This window comes from Phragmites australis, chromosome 22 (genome assembly GCF_958298935.1).
Source record: "Phragmites australis chromosome 22, lpPhrAust1.1, whole genome shotgun sequence".
NCBI classification, from domain to species: Eukaryota; Viridiplantae; Streptophyta; class Magnoliopsida; order Poales; family Poaceae; genus Phragmites; species Phragmites australis.
The window spans coordinates 18,325,792-18,348,749 of record NC_084942.1 but is presented as its reverse complement, the minus strand read 5'-3'; the positions used below and the strand labels follow the sequence as shown (position 1 = coordinate 18,348,749).

Below are 22,958 nucleotides of genomic sequence, written 5' to 3'. Positions count from 1 at the left end.
CAAGATTGTTGGGACTTATTATTTGTCACGGGATGAGTATGTCACCCAACGTCCTATTTGGTGCAAAGAAGATTATTGGCGTGCTTTGGCCAAAGAATGGAGCCATCCTAATTTTAAGAAAAGATCTGAGACAAATCGCGCCAATCGCTACAGCTATAAATTTAAACCTCACAAAGGAGGATCCAACTCTATTGCAACAGCACGCCAAAAGCTAGTGAGTGTTTCCTTACTAAAAATCAATTACACATTTCAAAATTATTCATGGATTTAATTTGAGTTTCTTTTGAATGAAGTCTAATAAAGAAGGGATAGAGGTATCTCAGTTCGGGGCATGGGTCTATACACATAGGCGATCAAATCCTCAAGATCCTAATTCTCTAAACACAGTAGAAACCACTGCATGCCTAGTATGTTTTTTTGTTAACTCCTGTCACATATTTTGTGTGTGTAATATTGTTGCATAAACTTGAACTCTTCACACATTTCTTGCTTGCTAGACGCATGAGAGGTACAAAGCTCAGGCCATAGAGTTACATGGGCTAGATTTTGATTCGTTACACTCTCTGGTGTATGTTAGAGCTCTTTATGGATGTTCTTGTGGTCAACCACATGGCAAATGGGCCTTATTAAATGGGATAGTTGATGATGGAGTGGTCCTTGCTGAGTTGTAGAGTGACAATACATCTTTGTCGGTCGCCAAGCGCAAATGTCAAGAGGAAGAGGAACATGCAAGGGAAAAAGAAACTCGTGATAGTCGTTTGGCAAAGGAATATGCCAATAACATGTTAGAATGGGGTATCCTAGTGCAGAGCCACAATGGAAATATTCAAAAGTTTTTGGAGGTGAGATCAACATACTGCTTCTTTTTTATTTTTCCTAGTGTTAGTTCAGTTATTTGCTACATCATAGTCTTCAAGTTGCAGGATGTGGCTGCACATACTGGAATGCCTTCATCTTTAGTTCCGCTTCCCTGCCTCCCCCACCTCCACCTTAGGCATATGGTGTTTCAACATCACCAGATCCATCTCTAAGAGATGTAAGTCCCCCACCTCCTCTTTAGGACTTGTTGACTTGAGTTCTAAAAATTGGTTGCAGAATTTGACTGATAGTGGCACCTGAAATTTTTTAGATTTGTTATACCATCACCACAATAGAAACAGTCATCCGAGCTGGGTCATCAGTGTTGGATAGGATAGAATCGGCACTGATGAAGTATCGGTGGCAGTTCATAACTTCTTATGCTCGATCAGCGATTGAGATAGGTTGAATCGACACTCAGTATCAGTGTTGGCTCTTGATATAAATCGGCACTGATACTATCAATGCTAGTTTATAATTTGAACCGACACTGATAGTTTGGAATGGACCCAAAATTGTAGTTCAATCAGCTTTAGCTCATGTGTTCAGGTCCGCTTGATCTCTCTCTCACTGATCTCTTCCACAAGGTGTTGTCCCTTATCTCTCACTAGCATGGCTACCGGCAACGTGGTCCCTTATCTCTCTCTCTCTCTCTCTCTCTCTCTCTCTCTCTCTCCATTATCTCTTTCAACTGACAGTGTGGGAGGCCACTGGTCAGCGATAGTGGCTCAGACCTGGGCAGGGCTCACCCTGGTTATGGCTCGGGTGGCGAGATCGGGATGGTGCACGGGCAGGGAAGGCTAGGCCAGCTAAGCGGCGCGCGCAGGTGACTGCGCAGGGGAGGCGAAGGGCGTGATGGTGAGCGTGTGAGCGGTGGCGTGCGTGGGGCGTGCCGGTGGTTGTGCGTGGGGATAGTGGTAGCATGGCGTGTGGCCAGGTAGCATTGGCTGGCTAGGAGTACACTTGTAGGTGGGGGCGCACGAGCAGCATCAACGGGCGGCATTGGCTCGCTAGCGGCAGCTATGCAGGAGTACACATTTAGATGCACCTCTTACAATTTTCTCGAATGATATGTTGTACTGCTGTACCCTTTTTGGCCTCAAGCAATTTCCTTCTTTTTCATTCACTTCCCACTTCTTTGTGTTAATTTGAGCATTTGCTTGTTTTTTTTTTTGTTGGATCTGTGAAATGTATGACAAAAACTTGAATTTAGTTGGATGATGGAGGACCTTAGGTATGTATGTCATCTTTGTTGTTTTCAATTTGGTTTGCCCATTTCTCTGAGCTAGATGATATGAGTAAGAATGGCGATGGGAGGAGTACGCGGTTGAGTTGCTGGTGTTGGTCACAATAGCACGGTGTTGTGTATGCTAGTGTCTATACTTGTACTGGATATTCATGTATATGTAATGGATGCCTTCAGCAAAGTTAATGTTATGGTTGTGCTGGAATGAGATTTGTGATGTACATGTGCAGGAAGGTAATTTTCATATGCATCCGGTACTAGACAATTGAGATTTGTGGTTGGAAACCTAGTTTTCATATTTTTAGAATGAATTTGGTTTTGTAGTAGCGGAGGGGCTATCAGTGTCGGCTCATGACATGGAACTGGCACTGATAGTCTGTGACTATCAGTGTCGAGTAATCAGTGTCGGTTCAAAAATTGCCACTTATGGTGTTTTGGAGCCGACAGTAATGACCATTTATGTAGTAGTGCATGCTTGTGGAAAACGAGCCACAGAAGTTGTGAAAACATAAATTGTAATATGCCTTGTTCCATGACGACCTGGGAATGCAAAGTTAACAAAATGATGTGGATATATGTTCTAAATTTAGTGGAGTAATATTTATGCGAAGGGGCCGATCTCCTTTCTCTAGTCCCCAAATATTAAAACTTATAAGGCATCTAATATGACCAGCTGGTGATTCGGTTAGATACAAGTTGTAGCAATAGCAAGTACCAGTTTCTGCAAACATTTAGAGCTTTAGTTATTTTGCTGAGGGGGGATCACCATGAGAAAGTTGAATATATGTTTAAGCGTCCTACTAAGGTCCATGCTATGGTTTGCTAATTCTAAAATGTAGACAATGACTTTCCGTTGTTTTGAATTTACTCATTATCGATGCTATTATTATTGGGATGTTCTTTCGATGCTAATGTTGGTTGCCTTCCTACTCTTTTGAACTCACTGTGATTGTAATGCTTTGTAACAATATATTTTATAGACCTATTATATGATTGATGACTTTGTTGACCATTGTAATAATATCATGTATACTATGTTTGGTGACCTTTTGTTTGTGAATGTTTTGTGCAATTAATATTATTCTAGTTTGGATCTAATTTTGAATATAAATGTGGAAAAATAGAGCAAAACAGCCCTAGTGTTTTATGCAGATTCGTAGGGAAAGGTTTTTCAGTCACAGGGGTGGAAAAAACATATTTAAATGTTCCCTAGATGTGAAACATGCTTTCCACGTATGCAACTCTACCATGTCACAAAGTGTTCCTACAATTTTTGTTTTGTAGGGAAAGAATCTTTCCCTTTGAATTGTAAAAAACTGTAGGGAACCAAGTCTTTCCCGTCCGCTGCATGGATTCCTGGGAAACAAAGTCATAGGCACGTAGGTTCAGAGCCAGGCCAACTACACCAATAGCACTCATCGTCAAATATTTTCCTGTAAATCGTTCCCTACAAAAATCCAAAGGGACAATATTTCCCTACTGTTTCTTGGCATTTCCCTAGGAATTTTGACTCTAGGGAAACTTGCAGTTTCCAATAGTGCTCGTTGTCCGGATGCATGTTGATCTGGTGTCACCGGAGCAAGCATTGAGAAGGCTTAGATAATAGCACCCGAAGGTTTCATCGATTATCTGATCTATCTGTGGTAGGGGGAAGGCATCCTTCGGGCAAACTTTGTTAAGGTCGGTGAAATCTACGCACATGCGCCACCCGTCGTTTGACTTTTTAACCATGACGGGGTTAGCGAGCCACTCGGGATGATCCACTTCTCTGATGAACCCTTCCTTCCTGAGCCTTTTGATTCCCTCCTTGATTGCTTCTTTCCGGTCAGGTGCAAACCGCCAGAGCTTCTAGTTGACCGGCTTGGCATCTGATCGGATAGCTAATTTGTGCTCGATCTTCTTGCACTAGTAGGCATAGTGCGCAACAGCCATGAACTTGGCCAAAGTTTATCATCCTAAGATGGTGTTGTATGCCATTTCGAAGTCAACCACAACGAATGGAATCTTCTTTGGCCCTATTTGTTTCAGCTTATTGCTGGCTTCTGCTTCTCATACGCCAAAAGTTGAAACAAACATGCTTTATTGTTTTCTTTTAAAAAGTTGAAAAGTTGCCTTATGATGAAATGAACTAAAAGATGATAAGCTGTTTGCGATTGATTTTTCTAGCTTTTTGTGTGCTAAGAACATAAAAAAATTCTCATAAAAACCAAAAGCTATCATCTTAGAAGTTAGTGCTATCTAAGAAGTTGACGGAACCAAATGATGTCTCTTCAATTAATCTAGAACAAACTAAAAAGATTGTGGCCGCTAGTGTAATGGCTCATTTCCATCCTCCAGCACCTCCATCGAAGCCTGTTGTGTCTGAAGATAGCATAAATTTTTTTCATGAGTATAGACAAAGTTAAATAGACTGGGTGGCTTCAAGGAAGCCACCGACGGATTACAAGCATATCAACAAGAAGCAGGCCAACTTGTCTAAGCATTGGGGGCTTCCTGGCTACTTCTGGATTATCAGCAGAGCAACTAGCACAACTTGTTGCGGGAGTGGAAATCCCAAAGTTAGATGTTAGATGGCCATTTGCGTTGGACAAACCTTTGGTCAAACCAGATATAGAAAATAATCTTATAACTCAAATGTACCGATTACATTTGTGGTAATTAGAGCAGTCCAGGCAAGATATACAAACGTTTATATAGAGATGAATATTTGCTCAACGGGGATGACTACTTCTGGGTGAACTTCGAGTGCTTGTATGAATTGTACCAGAAAGATGCTCTTGATGTGTCCATAGTCAAAGCATGGACTCTGTAAGTGACTTATGTATATAATTTACGTTATATGATCTTGTACCTTGAGATATGGCAAACTTCTCTCTTTCGTAGATAATAAAGTAGGATTCATCGATCTTGGGTTTGTCAATGAGAAAATTTTGCGGATGAATATAGACTTCACAGAGGACTACTTATTGAAGTGTCTGTTTCACCACCAACACAAGAAATTTGTACTCTTACCCTACAGCTTTGAGTACACGTTTGCACGCCAGGGGGTTCACCTTTTATAGGAAACTCGATTCTAGTACTAATTTGCCACGGTGTGACATATTTTTGCAATTTTCATTGGATTCTCCTTGTCATCCACCCAGACTTGAGTAAGATTATTATCTTGGACTCACAAAAGAGAGATAAGATAACTTACCAAGACCTCATCGACATGCTAAACAAGTAAACTCGATCATTAGTATTCACGTTAATTGCATTTAAGTTTAATTGGTATTCATATTCACGTACGTGGACGTACACAAGATACTACAATAAGAGTGTTGTCTACTTTCCCTACAGTAAGTAGTATGATGTAAAAACTGACTTTCCGATACGTAGGGAATATTTATGTTTTGCATTTCCTACTAAATAAAAAGGTTCATTAATTCATTCCACTAACGTATCATTTCCTCTTGAAGTGTAGGAGACAGTTAGCCGACAACAATCTTTGTGAGTTTTATATCCTTACTTTCATGTACATATTCAGCGAAGACGGAGACACTACCAAGTTTACTGATGTTGATGTATAAAATTACATATCAATGCCTTCTTTTCAATTTCGTGTTCAATGACCAATTGTTTAGATTCTTCAAACGCAACGCATCAAACAACGCACAAGTGCGATACTCCCTACAGAAATACATGCCATGCAAGATAAGATCATCAGGTTCTTCATCGAACATACTATCAATCCAAATGGCAAGTTTCATGAACCGATTGTGTCATCAACGCGTGAGAGACCTTCAGATAACACCATACCTTCTAGTAGAGAGTATGGGATAAGGAAGAAGTCTACCAGGGGTTAGATAGCGTATATATCGCCAAATGACACCATATTAATGAAAGATACTAATTACTATGTATTAATAAAGGACATGAATTACTATGTTTAATGAAGATATCTTTATTATTGATTTACATTAAATATGTGTTTCATTGTATGCATGTATTGAGAGCGAGAGAGAGATGGAGAGAGGAGACACTACTACAGAAATTGTCATCAGTGCCGGCTCAAAAATACCATCAGTTGAGGTTTTTGAATCGACACTGATTACTCGGTACTGATAGTCATATACTATAGTCATAGACTATCAGTGCCAGTTTTTGAACCGGCACTGATAATGGGTATCAGTGCCGGTCCATAACAAGGAACGAACACTGTTACTCAAACTATTAGTGATGGTTTGTGGGATAAACTGGCACTGATACAAAGGCTATCGGGGCTGGCTATTTGTCATGAGCCGACACTGGTAGCCCCTCCTCCCTGTAGCATGGGACATTGTAGCAATGCTAGGTCATATGAGTCATAAGGCCAAATGTACGCATAGCATTATCCATTGACAAAAGAGGAATGCTATTTCAAATTTCAATAGTACATATATGGAACCAATGCACTTGCTGATTTGTAGAGCATTGGCATCATATTACAAAATCAAACATTATATCATCAACATGGACATCCATCGCAAGTGGAGTTTCAATACAACGCACATGGTTTGCAGTTTACTGACAGGGAGTGAGCTTCTTGTTGTCGGCACCACGAGGATTGTCAACCTTCCAGTCATCCTAGGCCCTTGCTTTCTCCTCTTTGGCATCCTCATCATCTTGGGCTGAGCTAGTGCCATCCTTATGCCATGCAGAGTTCGCTTCTTGAATCATCTTATTAGTCCTTTCTTGCCATTTCTCCATCATTTTTATCTCACGCAAACAAGCTTCTTCTATGCTTATTGTTGGCATCCTATGATCCAAGCAAGATAGAAAGGCAACAAAAAAATGAATCAAAGGGTACTCTCGTATGTTCCAACAATGCTTCATGAACCATCGAAGGACGGACTATGCAGATCAATCTATGGCATTGTAGGTGATAATATATATTTCGTAATGGACTGAAAAACTAACTTGCTTTGGGCTAGAATTTTCTACAAGACTCTGTGTCATTTGGGTTGGGTTAGTGGCCCAAGATAACAGAGGAGTAACGAGAGCTAACAGGAGCTCGAGCTCCTCTGGTTAGCCTGCCATGGCCGAGCTCATAAGCTCAAGCTGGCGATGTGGTATTGGTCAGGGTGCCCAAGCAAATAGAAAAATGGGTTGCTGATGTTATGGCGAACATGATGGTGGAGTCGGTTTGGAGGTCGGCAACGGTGTGCTGTTAGAGCGTGGAGGTCCTTTGGTCAGCTGGAATGAACGTTAGCGTGCAACAGTCGCATAAACAGAAATCTAAGTGCCCATGCATGTGCGAGTGTGGTGGGGACTCTAGGTGAGCAAGCTAGAGTAGGAGGAGTGCGGTGGTGCCTTACCAAAAGTAGAAAAGGGCGGAGTTATGGCTGTGGTTAAGGAAGACAGAGCCATCCATGGTGGCGACAGGCCCAAGCAATGTCCCCTGGTGGACTCGCGCCTCTCCTAGTCCAGAGAGCAAACAAAGAGGAGGGTGGCTTAGAATGCGAACATATGAGTTTATAGGGACAGGACGTGGTCGAGGAAACCCACCAGTAGAGTAGATAAGCGGCGCTGAAGTTCTTGGTCGGTAAGGATGTTGCCCCCCAATTCACAGCCACAAGCGGCTGCCGAGCAGAGCTGGTGGTTTGGCTGGCTTCGCGAGGAGGTGTGGCACGCGGTAGAGTGACATGCTGGTAGAGATCAGTCCATCTACTGTCGATGGGCTTGGCCACGAGGATCCCATTGGTGCTAGGGAAGACGGTGAGGTCAGTCTCGAAGGTGGTGGAGGAGGAAGAGCGGAGGTGGAGGGGGAAGTGGCGGTAGGGGAGGCGGAGGAGGGAGGGAGGGAGCGGGGTGGTGGGAAGGAATTAGGGCCCCTGGTGGGCCATGGTGACGGCGGAGTGGGAGTGTAGGGAGATGTGGTGGCTTGTGAGACCAGAGATTTGGGATGGAGCTCCAGCGTGGAGAGCGCGCTGAGAGAGAATAGCGAAGAGATAAGAGAGAGAGCTGTTGTGGCAAAGAGATAAGCAGAGAATGAGTGGCTGAGAGAGGACAAGTTGGATCCGGATGGAAACCTACTGCCAAAATTGGAATCTATTAAAATTTCAGATCCGTTCAAGATTATTAGTGCCACCTGGCAATTACAAACCAGCATTGATACTACATATCAATGTCGGTTCATGATTATTAGCCGACACTAAAGTATCAGTGTCAGTTTGTTTTAAGAGCCGGCACTGATACTTAGTATCAGTGCCAGTTCAACCCGGCTCAATCATTGATCGAGCGCGGGATGTTATGAACCATCACTGATACTTCATCAATGTCAGTTCTGGCCTAGCTGGCACTTATGACTCGATGTGGATGACCAGTTCTGTTGTAGTGAGAGAGAGAGGAGAGGACAGAGAGGTAAGAGAGAAAGAGGAGAGACAAAACACTATCGACTCAAGGATTTAGCCGGTAGTAATTCCACGGGTATCACTGCCGACCGAAACCACTAGCCCTAGTGATACCTAGGGCATTACTGTTGGCTTAAAACTTGAGCCAGCAGTGATAACCTCCTTCACTGTCGGTTCTCAGGGTCGGTAGTGATATTCCCTGATTATTACTACCTGTTACCCACTGTCGACTCTAAAACTGACAATAAAGAGGATTTTAGAGCCGATAGTGATAAGATTTTCTATAGTAGTGAGAGATGATCAGTGACAATGATATCCACCGAGTCGAAGCAAAATCGGTGCTACACACACGTTACACGAACATATGTACCGCGTCACTATCAGTACGTGCCCATTGATCAACCGGCCTTCTCATGTACAAGCATACGAATCAATTTAGATTCTGTAATTAAGCAAAGAAAAGAAAACGCAAATACAAAAGTCAAAACTTAAAGTGTGATTCCACATTATATACAGTGGATGTCGGCTCTCATAGCTCATAATGTGGCACCCAACAAGCCACGCCTCTGGCCTGCCTCGCCCGCATATCTACACATTCCTGCATCGTGGTTTTGGAATCCTGAAAACTAAAACCATTGATGCAAAGCTAGAGGCATCTCTCTCTTTCTCTCTCTCTCTCTCTCCATCTCTCTCTCTCACACACACAGGGATAGCGAGCGTATACAGTGGATGTGTGATGCCGCGATCCGAGACCGATCTCAATATATTATCCCATGCATGCATATCGCCTTTATATCCATCTGTCACAAGATCAATCTAGCTAATTACTACTTGCATTTATATCCAAGTGTGTATAGAGCTAAGGTTTCTTGTAAAGTATAGAGTTCCAAGACCTGCATATAACACACATGCATTGTTTAGCCACGCATATATTTAAACTTTAATTAAGCAATTGACCCAAATCTAATATATTCTTAGCTGTAGCAAAGCAGTTTTTTTTTTCAAACGATGCAGTTATTCGCCTTGGTGATAATTATCGAATAATTTTTTTATTTGGCTCGGTTTTTTTTATTAAATTTACATTATGCTTGTGAAAATGTGTATATATCTATTATCCTGGCCCATATATTAAATCATACTTATGATTCTTAGTTAGTGAGCATAATAATTATTAACATTTGGTCCAACATAACACAGAAAGGTCATGCCTTGAACTTTAATTCCATTTGTGTAAAGCTTTAAACCTATGTGATTAGAAGAACCAAACAGGGAAATAAAGACTATGCAGCCATTAATTAATTATTTCGAGATTCCTAATCAAGAAATAAATAAATGTTACTTTTCCATATAATCATATAATTATGTCTTTATTCTTGACTTTATTACCTTTTGTTTTCCTACAACAGTATTTCTTGAATTTAGTTTGTTCCTTTTGACTTTGATATATGCACATGTCATGCCACCATTTCAAATTAGTTTGCCGCTCTGGTTATGATGACTTGCTCTTAGAAAAGGGAGAATTGCTTTACTCTTTTCAAAGTAAAATTGGATCACACACTAACTAGAATATTGTTGCATGCCTTTTTCAAGTAAAACACACTCTATGTTTCCATTGAGAAACATTGATGTCAATACTTGATGGACGCGTTCGTTGGAGATTATTATTATCAGATAAAATTGTCCACGCTTAACCTTTGTGAAAGCCTTATAATAGTTTGAATGAATTTGGATTTAAGTTCTGGTACTCAACCAAGCACGCAATTCAACGAGTGAAAGCCTTATAGTAGTTTGAATGTATATATTTCAGCTTGCAAATTGAGCTAAAACTTGTTGGGAAAAATATATTTATATAACTTCTCATGAAATTAATTGCAGTATTATTACAACCATATTAATTTGGATATGTAATCACACTATGAGACATCTGTTATATTATCAGTACTAGTTCATGAAGCAATCTATGTGCTACTCTGAACTCAACTCTGTGAGTTGCTCCATCTTATCTAACCCTGTTGGCTTTCAGTTCATTTTTGCTCTCCTAGATGCAACCCAAAAGGGCTTAATTATGAATTGGCAATGCTATGATTGTTAGAACATGGATCGTTAAAAAATGATAATTAGTATATCATTTATTTGAAAAAATGTAAGATCAAATTACAACATACCATTATAACATTTAAGGATACAGATTGAATGCAACACATGACGGTATAAATTGTGTGTAGCGGCTGACCAAGCAGGCACACATCTACTAAGAAAGATCACCATGATGCATGCGAATGCGATGTCAGACCTCAGCAAGAAAACCAGCTACATATATCAACATTTCTACGCAGATGATCACCTAGGTAGCTAGATATATGTGCACAACCAATTAACCAAACACAACTACATGATCGATGATCAATTGGGTAATGCATGCAAGTATATATAAATCATGTCATCAGGACAAATTATTAACTCTCATGCATATATATTCATAAGCCCGTAGAAAAAAGGTGATCAGTACACGCACGCACCATTGCAAAGTTAGAACAGAACATCAAAAAAGAGAGATAGGGAGAGAGAAAATTACATAGGCCGTCTCTCGCTTACCAGCTACAACCTACAAGGCATGAAGCTAGCAAGCTAGTTTGCCTCAATTATTCCTGTCAGAACTCTGAAAGTCTGAAGAACAGGACTGGAAAAACCTGGCCTTGACACACACATACCCTGATCCGTCGTACCCTTTGTTTATTTTTCCCACGCATGCATGCATGCATGCACGCACGTACGTGGCGTGGACGACGTGGGCTGGTGGCGCGCAGTCTACAACCAGAGCGCGCCGGCGTTCTTGAGCATGGGGACGAACTCGCCGGCGAGATGGAGCGACATGACCATGTTAGTGCCGCCGACGAGCCTGCCGCCGATGAAGACGGTGGGGACGGTCGGGCCACGGCCGCCGAGCATCTTGAGCAGGGCGCGCTCCATCTCCTTGCCCCTGGGGTCGCTGTCCAGCTCGTGCACCAGCGCGTTCACGCCGAGGTCCGTCAGCAGCCGCGTCACCGTGTGGCACATGCAGCAGGAGCTCAGCGTGAACACCACCACCGCCCGCTCCGACGCCAGCTTCATCACGCGGTCCATTTGCTTTCTCGGTTGCACGAATCTCCAAGCAAACTCTCTCTCAAGCTTTTCTCTCTAGCTTTCGATCGAGCTCTCTGTCAAGCTGCTGCCTGTGGATGCACGTAGATGAGTGAGAGGGCTAGCTGAGGATGGATGGTTTGGAAGCACAGGGGGTGACTGCCTTTTATAGACTTTGCAAGGCTAGGGTTTCCTTGACGGGTTTGGGTCTAGCTAGGACTGCAAGTAAGAGCATGTATGGATCGGAATACATCTACTTTTTCGAACAGGCCAGTACGATCTAACTGGGCGATGATGAGTGAGATGATCTAGCTAGGTGTTTCTGGAAAGATTAAAATGTTCCAAAGAATCTATAAGCTGGTATAGTAACAGTGGCTAGTAGCTAGCTTATTGGCTAGGACCATATATTCATACATGACACGTCTTTGACTTTGAACGTTATATTAAAATAAGTTGAAGGTACTATATGTGTAGATTGCATATATGTACACCGAGAAAAGACTGGTTCACCGAAAAGGATGGTATATATGCAACTATGAATGCAAACAGGGGTGGGGCCAACAAGCGACATGGGTGTACATATGTACGTCTAAATTTTTATACAATTTTTTTTTCTATATGTTGTTTTCAGCTCAACCCGTAGCCCACTGCCACGGGCAGAAGAGTTGAAAGTAGTCAGGTTGCAGCCCTAGCCGCAGCCTACTGCCACACGCAGATGCGCACACGCCCCACGGGCCAGGGCGTGAACGACTGCGTCACGGGCACGAGCAAGCCCAGGCGGCAGTGGCGACACCAGCTCCAGCGCGGGTGCGAGCGACTATGTGGTCACGGGTGCGAGCCAAGACTAGGCGGGGTGTGGCGCCAGTGCGGGAGCGAGCCAGGCGGGCGGTAGCTGCTGCAGCATGGGCACGAGCTTAGTGGGCGGGCGGCGGCGGCAGCTGTGGCGCGAGTACGGGCGAGGCAGCAGGGTGCGGTCTAAGCCACACTGGTAAGACTAAGTAAGACTAAGATTTGGTACTGAATACTGGTATCATCTATAAAAAGAATTGGTACTGGTAACGTGTGAAGTGAAGTAAATCGACATCGTGAGAAAATCCAAAGCAATCAAAACCAGGTTGAAAATACATTGATTCCTCTCGTTTTTGTGAGATCAGTAATTCAAGCGTTTGATGTTTTCCCAGCTTTGGTTGTCCAAATTCTAGTGCTTATGTTGACTAATACACAGCGAATAAGATATGGTTATATTTGTTGGAAGGAAACTTGCTTATCAGTTTACATAATCTCTTTGGAGTCAATATGTGCTTTTTCATGTAATCAGTAAATGATTACATGCTTATCAGTACTGTGTTTTCAACTTTGCATGTTTATCAGATGATGCATAGATTTCCAAATTGTAACCGACCTTTCCCTCTATTTTGTTTACAAAGACTTGGAGTGTAGGTCATTTCCAAAAGAAGGAAACAACTCTTCTTTTGGTCATTTGGTCATTGCTTATTCTTTCAGGATGGTAGTCTGAAGAACAGAGACTTGGAGTGTAGACGAAACAGCATGAAGTCTGAAGAACATGTTTTTCAGTCATTTGGTCATTGCTTATTTCCTTAGAATGGTTTTGTGATGGCAATACTCTCCAGGCTCATCAATAAGCAGCTGTGTCACTTTCCATTAATCACATGGTTTGTTTTATGACACATTTGGTTCCCTTGGCTGTTCTTGATTGACCATATGAGAATGCATATTGTATCATGATAGTATTTGACTTTTTTACATGTAGTGCTGATAATCAGATTGAACATGCACATTAGCTTTTTTTTGTTGTCTATGATGGCCTTTGCCCTTTGGGCTATTTACTGCAATGCAAAATTGAGCGATGTTATTTGTTGTACTTTTTTGTGTATTTGTTCAATTTTCATATGCTTAACATTTATGGTTATAAAAAAAATAGCTATGTATAATATAATATGTACACCCAATTTGAAAATCATGCGCCCGCCACTGAATGCAAGAGATCACACTACCACAGAAATGGTCTTCCGAGCTGGGTCATCAGTGTCGGCTAGAATAGAACCGGCACTGATGAAATATCAGTGCCGGTTCATAACTTTTCGCACAGAAAACCAGTATCAGTGCCGGTTTTAAAAAACAACCAGCACTGATAAATTATTATCAGTGTCGGTTTTAAAAAACAACCAGCACTGATACCATCAATGCTGGTTTTTAAGTACCAACCGGCAGTGATGAGAGAACGGACCCAAAAATTTTATTGTATCTACTGTTGGCTCATCCTCATGTCCGCTCGGCTTGGCCAAATCCGTCCCCATGCGTTCACCCCAAATTTTTATTAAGTCACCTGTGCGTTCGCCCTCACCTCCTCTCTCTCTCCACCTTATCTCTTCCTATCGATCCCCTCCTCTCTTCCTCTCTCTCACAAACCGAATCTGACAGAGCAAGAAAGTGGTTGCAGCAGCGCAAGCCATGGCATCGAATTCGAGCCTGAGTTTGGCGATAGGTGTTTGTATAATGCATGGAGCCATTTTTTCAATAGGGCCCAAGGAATATATATTGGAATGTTTTGTTGTGTTGACCTACAAAGAATCTCATATATATGTATGTATGCAGATGGCATATGGGCATGAGTGCCCCCGTTTCCTTCTCTTAGATTTGCTATATCATAGTTATTTCAATGTCTTTACAGAATCAGTCAAGTTTATCGACTTTATCTTCTCAAAAATATTTGCCCTAGCCAATGGGGATTGCCTTCTCTGGTGACGGTGGCATGCGACAAGGTAAGACGAGGTTTCAATGGGTTAGGGTCTAGGTTCACTGAACCAAAACCCTACAGTTAAAGTGGACATTGGCCCTATAGTATCGCTGTTGAACACCAACAAACCTAATTGCACACAAGGTCATCGGTCTGGCCAGGCAGGCAGATCCAACGTGAGTGGACCGCTTGGAGCTTGGAAGAAGAGGGGAGATAGATGTAGGGATGGAAACGGATCGAATACGCATGGAATCGAATTCGGATAGTACGATTTACCACATTTTAATCCGAATGTGAATACGGATCCGGACATCCTCGAATACAAATACGAATCGGATAGTTCGAATACGAATCCGCATTCGGATATCTACTCGATCTTCGAAATTCAGGTCAGAAATTTAAATTTTTGAAAAAAATTGACTAAAATTTGATAAAATTTGACTGAAATTTGTTCTAATTTGATTGGGCCGGAATTTTAGAAATTTTGTTCAAAATTCATGTTGGAAATTTAAATTTTTGATCAAATTTAACTGAAATTTGTTCTAATTTGATTGGGTTGGAATTTCGTTCATATCTGAAATTTCTAAAACTTTAGCAAAATTTGGTTCCCTGGTTGGCGCATACGGATACGAATCGGATATATCTCGAATTCGGATATCCACATTTGAATCCGAATCTCGAAAACGAATTCGGATATATCCATTTTAGTATCTATTTCATAAACGAATACGAATACGGATATCCATATTCGTATTTTAACGGATACGGAATCGGATAATTCGGATTTCCTGCCATCCATTTTCACCCCTAGATAGATGGATAGCACCTTTTACTGGACTGGGGAACAATAACGGTGAAGGCAACACCAGTGGCTCAGTAAGCCACACTCACTCTAGGGACAATAGCACAGGCAAGTGAGTTGGCGGTAGCAGCAGATACAACGAGGGGCTGAGTGGGCTCAAGCGCCCCCCCCCCCCCCCCCTATTGGTTGCTGCTCTCCAATTGGATAGAAGGGAGGAAGGAGATGAAGAAAGATGAAGAAAAAGAAGAGGGAAAAGAGATGGAGAAGGAGAAGAGAGTGAGCCTCCTTTACGATTTGCGTCTGTGCCCGCCACTAAAATTTTAGCTAGTGGTAGCACGGGATATGTTCTCGTAAAAGTAGGTTGATATCTAAAGTGGGACAAATGAAGTTGCCTATATACTTTATATGTGTGTGATTTCGAATACAATGTGTTGAAATATGATGTTTCCATTTCTTTTTAAAAAATTGCTTGATCCATATAATCCTATTAACAGTGCATTTTATAAGTTAATTAAGTTAGAACGGTCAAAATAAATAAATTTTGTGCAAGGTTGAGGGACGTAATCAAAGCGTGCGCGTGTTGCTCTTAATTACGGTAAGTTTGAGCTTTCATTTTTTAAATGATGTGTTTACTCCCTTGCTAGCTAGATTAGGTGTTTGAATTAAACCTACCTAGCTTGAACTAGACCCTAATTTGTGCGATTTTTTTTTTGTTACTACCTGGAAATAACTATACACTTTTCCGCAGAAAAAAAAGGAAATAGCTATACACATGAAATATAATATAATAAAGGACCCATCTTGGATACAGGAACATGAATATATTTGTCAATTTCTTGTCAACTCCAGGTGTGCCTAGTTCTAGCTACTGCAATCCACTAGATTGAAAGCAAGCACAATCAAGATTCTGAAGAGATTGATAGAGCCAGGGCATTTATTTATCTGTACCTTGGTTTCACTCATCACACGCAATTAAAATCAATCACACAAGAATCATTCGATAATTAATAATTAATTTACCAACGAAATTAATTGAAGAAAAAAAGGAGTGCGAGAAAAGAATCAATTGATATGATTATTTTGCCGTGTCGTTAGCGGGGTTGCTGCAAATCACATGCGCCGGTCTCGGATATAGATCGATTCGCGCGGTCGAGTGATCTCAGAAGATAAATCGGAACAAATTGGGTTAGATAATAATCTCTGTATACTTTGCCGACTCTTCTTACTTCGAGCACCGGTACACTTAGTATTCGCTATGTTACTGGATAGGTATCATTCTATAATAATTCGAGCAAAATTACTTAGGGTAGTTACTAATTAACGATGGCATAAGTAGTTTTATCATCAAATTATTTGCACATTAATAGATAATTGAAGTTTCTGGAGAAAAAAAACAAAGGATAGTGGTCACAAATGTATTGTAATACTCCCGTCTATTAATGTTCTGGTTTCGATATATATGGTCTAAGTGTTCTGATTTGATAAGATTAGTCATGTTTTACTAGACTATGTAGGTTGAGGGATAATTTATAAGCCTAAGCAGTTTAAACATAACATATTCGGGTTAATCTTTTTACACGAAGGGTAAGACGAGTGCTATGTGTACATGGACCTGCCCCACGTGGGCACTAGATTTGAAGCAGATTTTAGATGTAGGATGTTATAGGTGGTATCAGAGGATCAACCCTCATCGCACGAGTGCGTGCATGTTGGCCCGTGGAGGGGACATGGCACTGAGGGGGGGGGGGATTATGTGAGGAACCGTCTAAACAATATTCTAATTAATCATCAGGAGCATCATTATTCATAAATACAACCTCAATGATTAACCAAAATACCATCTCGGTAATTCCGGCATGTGTTTTGTGCCCAAGATCAGAACACATGCTTTTCTAATATGTACATCACAACATAGCTTAAGAAAGAATGAGTAATTAAAGTTATATTACAAGTTCTTAAGCATGCAACCATTTGCAACAGTTTACACAAAGAGAAACTGTGCAGCGGAAGATTAAAACCTTAACAGCAATAAAAAGGAGAGTGGAGCCATATACCCTTTTGCTCCACCCCAAAAACTACACCTCACCAGAGCAGGATGCACTACTCTTGCCCACCACCTACATCGGCGGGCACGAAGTAGCCCAACACCACCTCACCCTCACCAGCAGAACCTGAAAGCGCAGGCATGAGTACGGAGGTACTCGCAAGACTTAAACCATATAGAGCACATATACATAGCTCAACTCCAAGAATTATGCATTGAGTTGTTAGCAAGAGTAGGCCACAAGGTTAAGCAAAATATATGCGGTAAGCAACCTAGACACATATGTGTGAGCATCTATACTTAACTCAAAAGCAACTACCTTTCTACCCTGTAAACCACAACTTGAACATGTATGTATAGGAACTATAGTATCTCATCAACAATCTACCAACCATTTCCATTATACCATAACCTTATCCCACATTCGTAAACTCTACGACCGATACAAATGAAATAATAGCATGCTCATGACCGAGAGCGCGGCATTTCAAAATATTTTTACACTCTGCAGGGGGTACAACTTTACCCACACGACTCGAGGACCATTCGGCTTGTGCTACTCACGAAAGTACACACAAGGGGTACTCAAGTCAACTTTTCTCATATCCAGAACCACCCACTTGCAATGCCCCTATGGCACCAAGGTTACCGCGAGCGTGTTATGGACACCTCCGGCTCCCTGCCACCTTGCTTCTCCTTGTCTTTTTCTCTTACGCGTCATAGAGCCACAAGGCAAGTATCGGCACAGCATATGATAATCGGCTTACCTTACTATTAGATCAATGTGGTGAGTACGGAAAGTGCTAGAGCCAACTGTGCCGACGGATGACCTTAAACGATATAAGTGGTTTAGGCATCCGGGCTCCTCTCCCGGACTACCCAGAGGACTCCTCCTGGGCAGAAGATACCACTAACACCGCCCACATCTCACCTCAATCTCACATCTCAACCATCCATCTCAATCTCATCTTTGTATCTGTGAACAGTGATTAAGCCCTAAACTCGCGAACAACAGCAGCACCGTCGCTCGACTTCTACCGAGGACTTAAGTATTGCTAATCATTTCGAATAACCCTTGAAGCTAGACACCAACTATATCATCAAGGCTATAAGGATAAGGATTGATCAATAAGTCAAGGTAGAGATAATGCATCAACATAGGTTCTACCCATATCAACCTGACACTGGACTCAACACATGCAAACATACATAAAGCATAATTTATCAATTTAGACTCCATTTAATTTGAAAAAAGGGTGCAGTATGCTTACATGCTTGCCTTGCTGCTCTGGGGTTTGCCCGATACTTCCCGAACAGAACTGGCAGAAGTGGTGTGCCTCGGTGTCGCCCTCGATCACACTCGCGTCACGCTCCAGACCTTCGTTCACTACTGAAGAACACATGCAATGATGAGCATGAATGACATGTAATGATGGATGCTCCACAGCGTATGGCAATAGTGGAGATGCAATGCATTATGCCATGTGTTCAAAGCCTCAAGATTTTCTTCACTTGGATTAATGTTAAGCATTTAATCATTTTCTAGATTAATTAATTTTAACACAAAGCTTAGACCTAATTAGAAAATTAATTCATACTTAACATGAGGGTGATTATTTTTAATGAGCAGGGAATCAATTATTAAAATTTACAAAATTTATTTTATCAATTTTGGAGCTACCAATAATTGATTATGGAATAATGGAACTCAAAACTATTTTATGCACCCATGTAATTTAAATACATATTTCATAGCTCCCAGTATTTTTAACACGTAGATAATGATCATATAAACCTAACAAAATTGGTTTCATGACTTTTGGAGCTATATACAATTTTCTATGCATTTTACAAGGTTCAGCCGATTTATTAGTTGTACACTAAATTCATTTCGCATTTTTTGGAATATCCAGATTAAAATGCCCCAAATTTTTTTTGTACCGGAGCCTATCTAGCTACTGAGGCTGACCACAGGCCCGGGCATTTGACTTTGGTCAAATGGCCTTGAGGCCATGCCACTCACACGGCCGACGGCTCGGTCTGGCGTAGCCGACGGTGAACGACGGCGGATTCCGGCCAGCCGAGAACACCCACGGGGTCAGCACGACAAGAGGAGCACGTTGGTGACACGTGTGGTTGACGACGGTGACGGGAAGGTGGCCAGAGGTGAAAACACGGCGACGCCTCAGTTCGGCATGCTGGCGGCGAAACAGCAGCGAAAACGTCCCGACCGAGGGCTCCAACAACATCAACGCGGGCCTGCGAACACAACAGCCCGCCTCTTAGCTGAGGGGCCCGACGGCGGCTCAGCCGGCAGCGTGGGCGGGGAGGTGGCGGCGGCTCGGCCATCGCGGACTACCGCGCCGGTGACAGGCTAAAACAAAACAAGCGCACGTGAAAGGTAGATGTGTGCGAGGTGAAGCTCACCCTATGCTTTGATTTGGCGGAGAAGCAAGGATGCGGCAGCTCGACGGTGAGGTGGTGGAAAGGGCGCCAGATTTGGGGAAGACGGCGGTGCGGCGTCGATTTCGGCCGGGGAAAGGATGGGGCTCACGTGGGAAAGACTCGGGGAGGCTCCACGACCTTCCTTCGTGCTCCCTGTGGCTCGAGCTCGGCGGAACTCGTCGGTGGCGTGGTGGAAATGGCCAGCAACTGCTGCTTGGCTGCTCTGCTCTGATGGACAGCTGGCCGGGTGAGAAGGAAGCAGAGAGGGAACGAGGAAGAGGGAGAAAGCGATCGGCCAGAGGGGTTAAGGCCGGTGGAACTCCCTGAAGCCTCGGTGCCATGCTCAGCTTTCCCGGCGATGTGGCCAGCTGCCCCAAAAGTCTATGAAAATGGCGGTCATCACATATACAGAGAGAGGAAGGTCAGTGGATGAACAGTAGCCAGCCAAAGAAAATATCCTCCCCCTTTTCTAATTCATTTGGAGGTCTTCCTGTGGTCTAAATTCATGGGACAAAATTTGTATAAAACTATAATTCATAAGCAATCTATTTTAACTTGTTTGACCCCAATAAACTGAGCCAATTTTCAATTAAAATTCTCCAAAGATGCAAGCCTTCTAACTTGTGGTAATTTTATGTCTTCAAAATCATTCCCAAAAATTTGGGAAAAATCACTAATATTCTTCACATGGTATGGACTAATTTCTAAAATTATTTTCAACCCTATGTTTCATAGCAATTTCGTGAATTCCTTCACCAGGCACCACTTAACATTAATGTTCATAATTTATGTTTAATTGAAATTGCATGTTAATAATTACTCAAAATAATTAAACATGATGCCAATGATGCTTAATGATATGCTTAAGCCATTTGGGCTATCATAGATTCTGAGTATTTTTCTATCGTCTATGCGGTAAGCTATCAAGGGTGTCAAAGAATGTAATATTTGGCCTATTAGTGTTCTGGTTTTAGCCTGTGTGGCACAACTATTCTGATTTGGTGGGATTAATCCTAGTAGTCTAGGTAGGTTGGAGATAGCTTATAAACCTAAGCAGTCCAACATAGTACATTCGGGTTAGCTCTTTTATATCACTAAGTGAAAAACAGACAAAGAAAACACCACATAAGTTGGACTGCTCATGTTGGACTGCTCAGTTAAAGTGATATAAAAGATCGGCGCATGTCACTTAAGAGTCATAAGTGACGGGTCCTGCTACAACCCGTCACTTATGTAGCCTCATATTAGGATCGAATCATGATCCGTCACTTATGACAGGTCATCAGTGACGGGTCAGGTTATAAATTTACCTGTCACTGATGACATTAGTAATGGGTGAAGTTATGATCCGTCTTTAATGATCAACTCATCAATAACGGGTCATCCTAGGCTACTTATCAGTGACGGGTTTCACTTATGACTTGTCATTAGTGACAGATCTCACTGGACTAGTCATAGTGACGGGTGATGTCACAACCTGTCACTTATGTAGTGACGGGTCTGATGACTCTACTATGTTATTGGAGCTAGGAAAGATAATGTCTTTTCTTACTTAATTTGTCCACTAAAAACTAAACGTATTGTGCTGATTTGAAAAGATATTGCGCAAAAAGGTTACAACCATGCTATTGCTAAATATTTACGTATAAAAGCACAAATGTAAACACTAGACTTATAACCATACTATAGCTAAGATTCAAACCAAAGAGCTATGAGACTACAAATATTTACAGAAAAATGCATCAACAAGTTACAACTTATGTTTAGTCTATTTCATGAATTTTCATTCACACATTGAACAAAACTGGTGTAGGGTACAACGGTGTTATAGGCACAAATATTTTTTATTTTTCTCACCTCAACAACACTAGAATAGGAATAATTGTACATTTTTGTTAAAGGTTGATATAAAGGGTGGCGGATATGGATACAAATACGCGTTCTGAAAACGATGTAAAAACTTTAGTAGGCGAGAACTCAATCTTCTAGGACGTTTTTGGGTGTGAAAAATTTTTCAAACCCGACGAAGTGGAGAGAAACGGATGTAACCTTTTCTGTAGATGTTCGTAGAGTAAAAAAAAAACATCAAAATCGGAGTTCGTATGTAAAAGTTATGTCTGTTTTATCGAAGACACTCTAGGTCACCTATTAGAAACATTCTTTATATTGTTTATTTCAATTATGCATCTACTTTGGATTGAAATAAAGAGTTCAATTGAACTTTAATTCTACTTTGTGATTCTAAAACTTTGAATCAAACCATTAAAAATATTTTTATTACATTTGCTCTTAAGCTCTAGAGCAACTTGTAACTCAAATTGGTAACATAGTCATAGGTGACGGGTTGACCCGTCACTAATTAGTCATAGGTGACATGTCACGGTTATGACACGTCACCTATAACCTTTGACAACGAGGGTTAAAAGATATAAATATCAGCTTCCTATCACAATAGCATGATAGCTAATGTGGTAAAGGTGGTTCATGAGCGAGGGAAGGTCACCGGTTCGATTCAAACAGAACGTAAAGATTGAAATAGTTTGAAAAATGGCATGGCTTATATAGGTCATATGTGATGGGCCCTTGTGTTGGGTGGCTCAGGTGAAAATAATTATTTTTTTATTTTTTTTAATCTAAAAATTAAGAAAAATATTTATCAGTCATAAGTGATGTGTCACTGTTATAATCTGTTATATATGTTCAGTCATTAATGTCGGGTTACTGTTACAACTCGTCACCTATAACTTTTATTATTAACGGGTCAAGTTATTACCCATCACCTATGATCTTATTGGTGATGAGTCTTAACCTGTCACCAATGACGACTCATCAGTGACACGTTCAGATGACTGAGTGGGACCCATCACTAATGATAATTAGTACCCGTCACCCATAACCTTTTTTCACGTAGTGTATGAAGCGAGAATAAAAGTGTAAGAGGTGAGTTATAAGTACGTAGGACATTTTGATAAAAATAAAAAGAATAGAATCAAGTCTAGGTAGGTTGGAGACAGCTTATAAATCTGAGCAGTTCAAACATAGCATATTCGGATTAACTCTTTTATATAAAGCAAGATGAAAATGTAAAAAATGTGTTAATACGTACCTGGGGCATTTTGATAAAAAAAAAGATAGAATCAAGTGTATCAAAAAGTTATTTTCAAAAAAATCCCGAAACATGTGACAATTTTTGACTTTCCGTTCCATCTAACTAGCAATTAAAGCCCAGATCAAACGAAGAACAATTCAAATTGCCATCCTCTCGTGAGGATCACTTCTCTGCTGGTACCCACCGGGATTTCCGGTTACCGCTC

At 41.5% G+C, this 22,958-nt stretch overlaps 1 protein-coding gene across 1 annotated transcript; it reads right to left on the bottom strand.

Annotated features, from left to right (window-relative positions):
* Positions 1–10,972: 10,972 nt before the first annotated feature.
* Positions 10,973–11,706, bottom strand: LOC133905276 (putative glutaredoxin-C14). Its single transcript, XM_062347030.1, has one exon. The coding sequence runs from the start codon at positions 11,596–11,598 to the stop codon at positions 11,284–11,286; it is 315 nt and encodes a 104-aa protein (XP_062203014.1). The 5' UTR covers positions 11,599–11,706; the 3' UTR covers positions 10,973–11,283.
* Between the last annotated feature and the right edge of the window lie 11,252 nt (positions 11,707–22,958).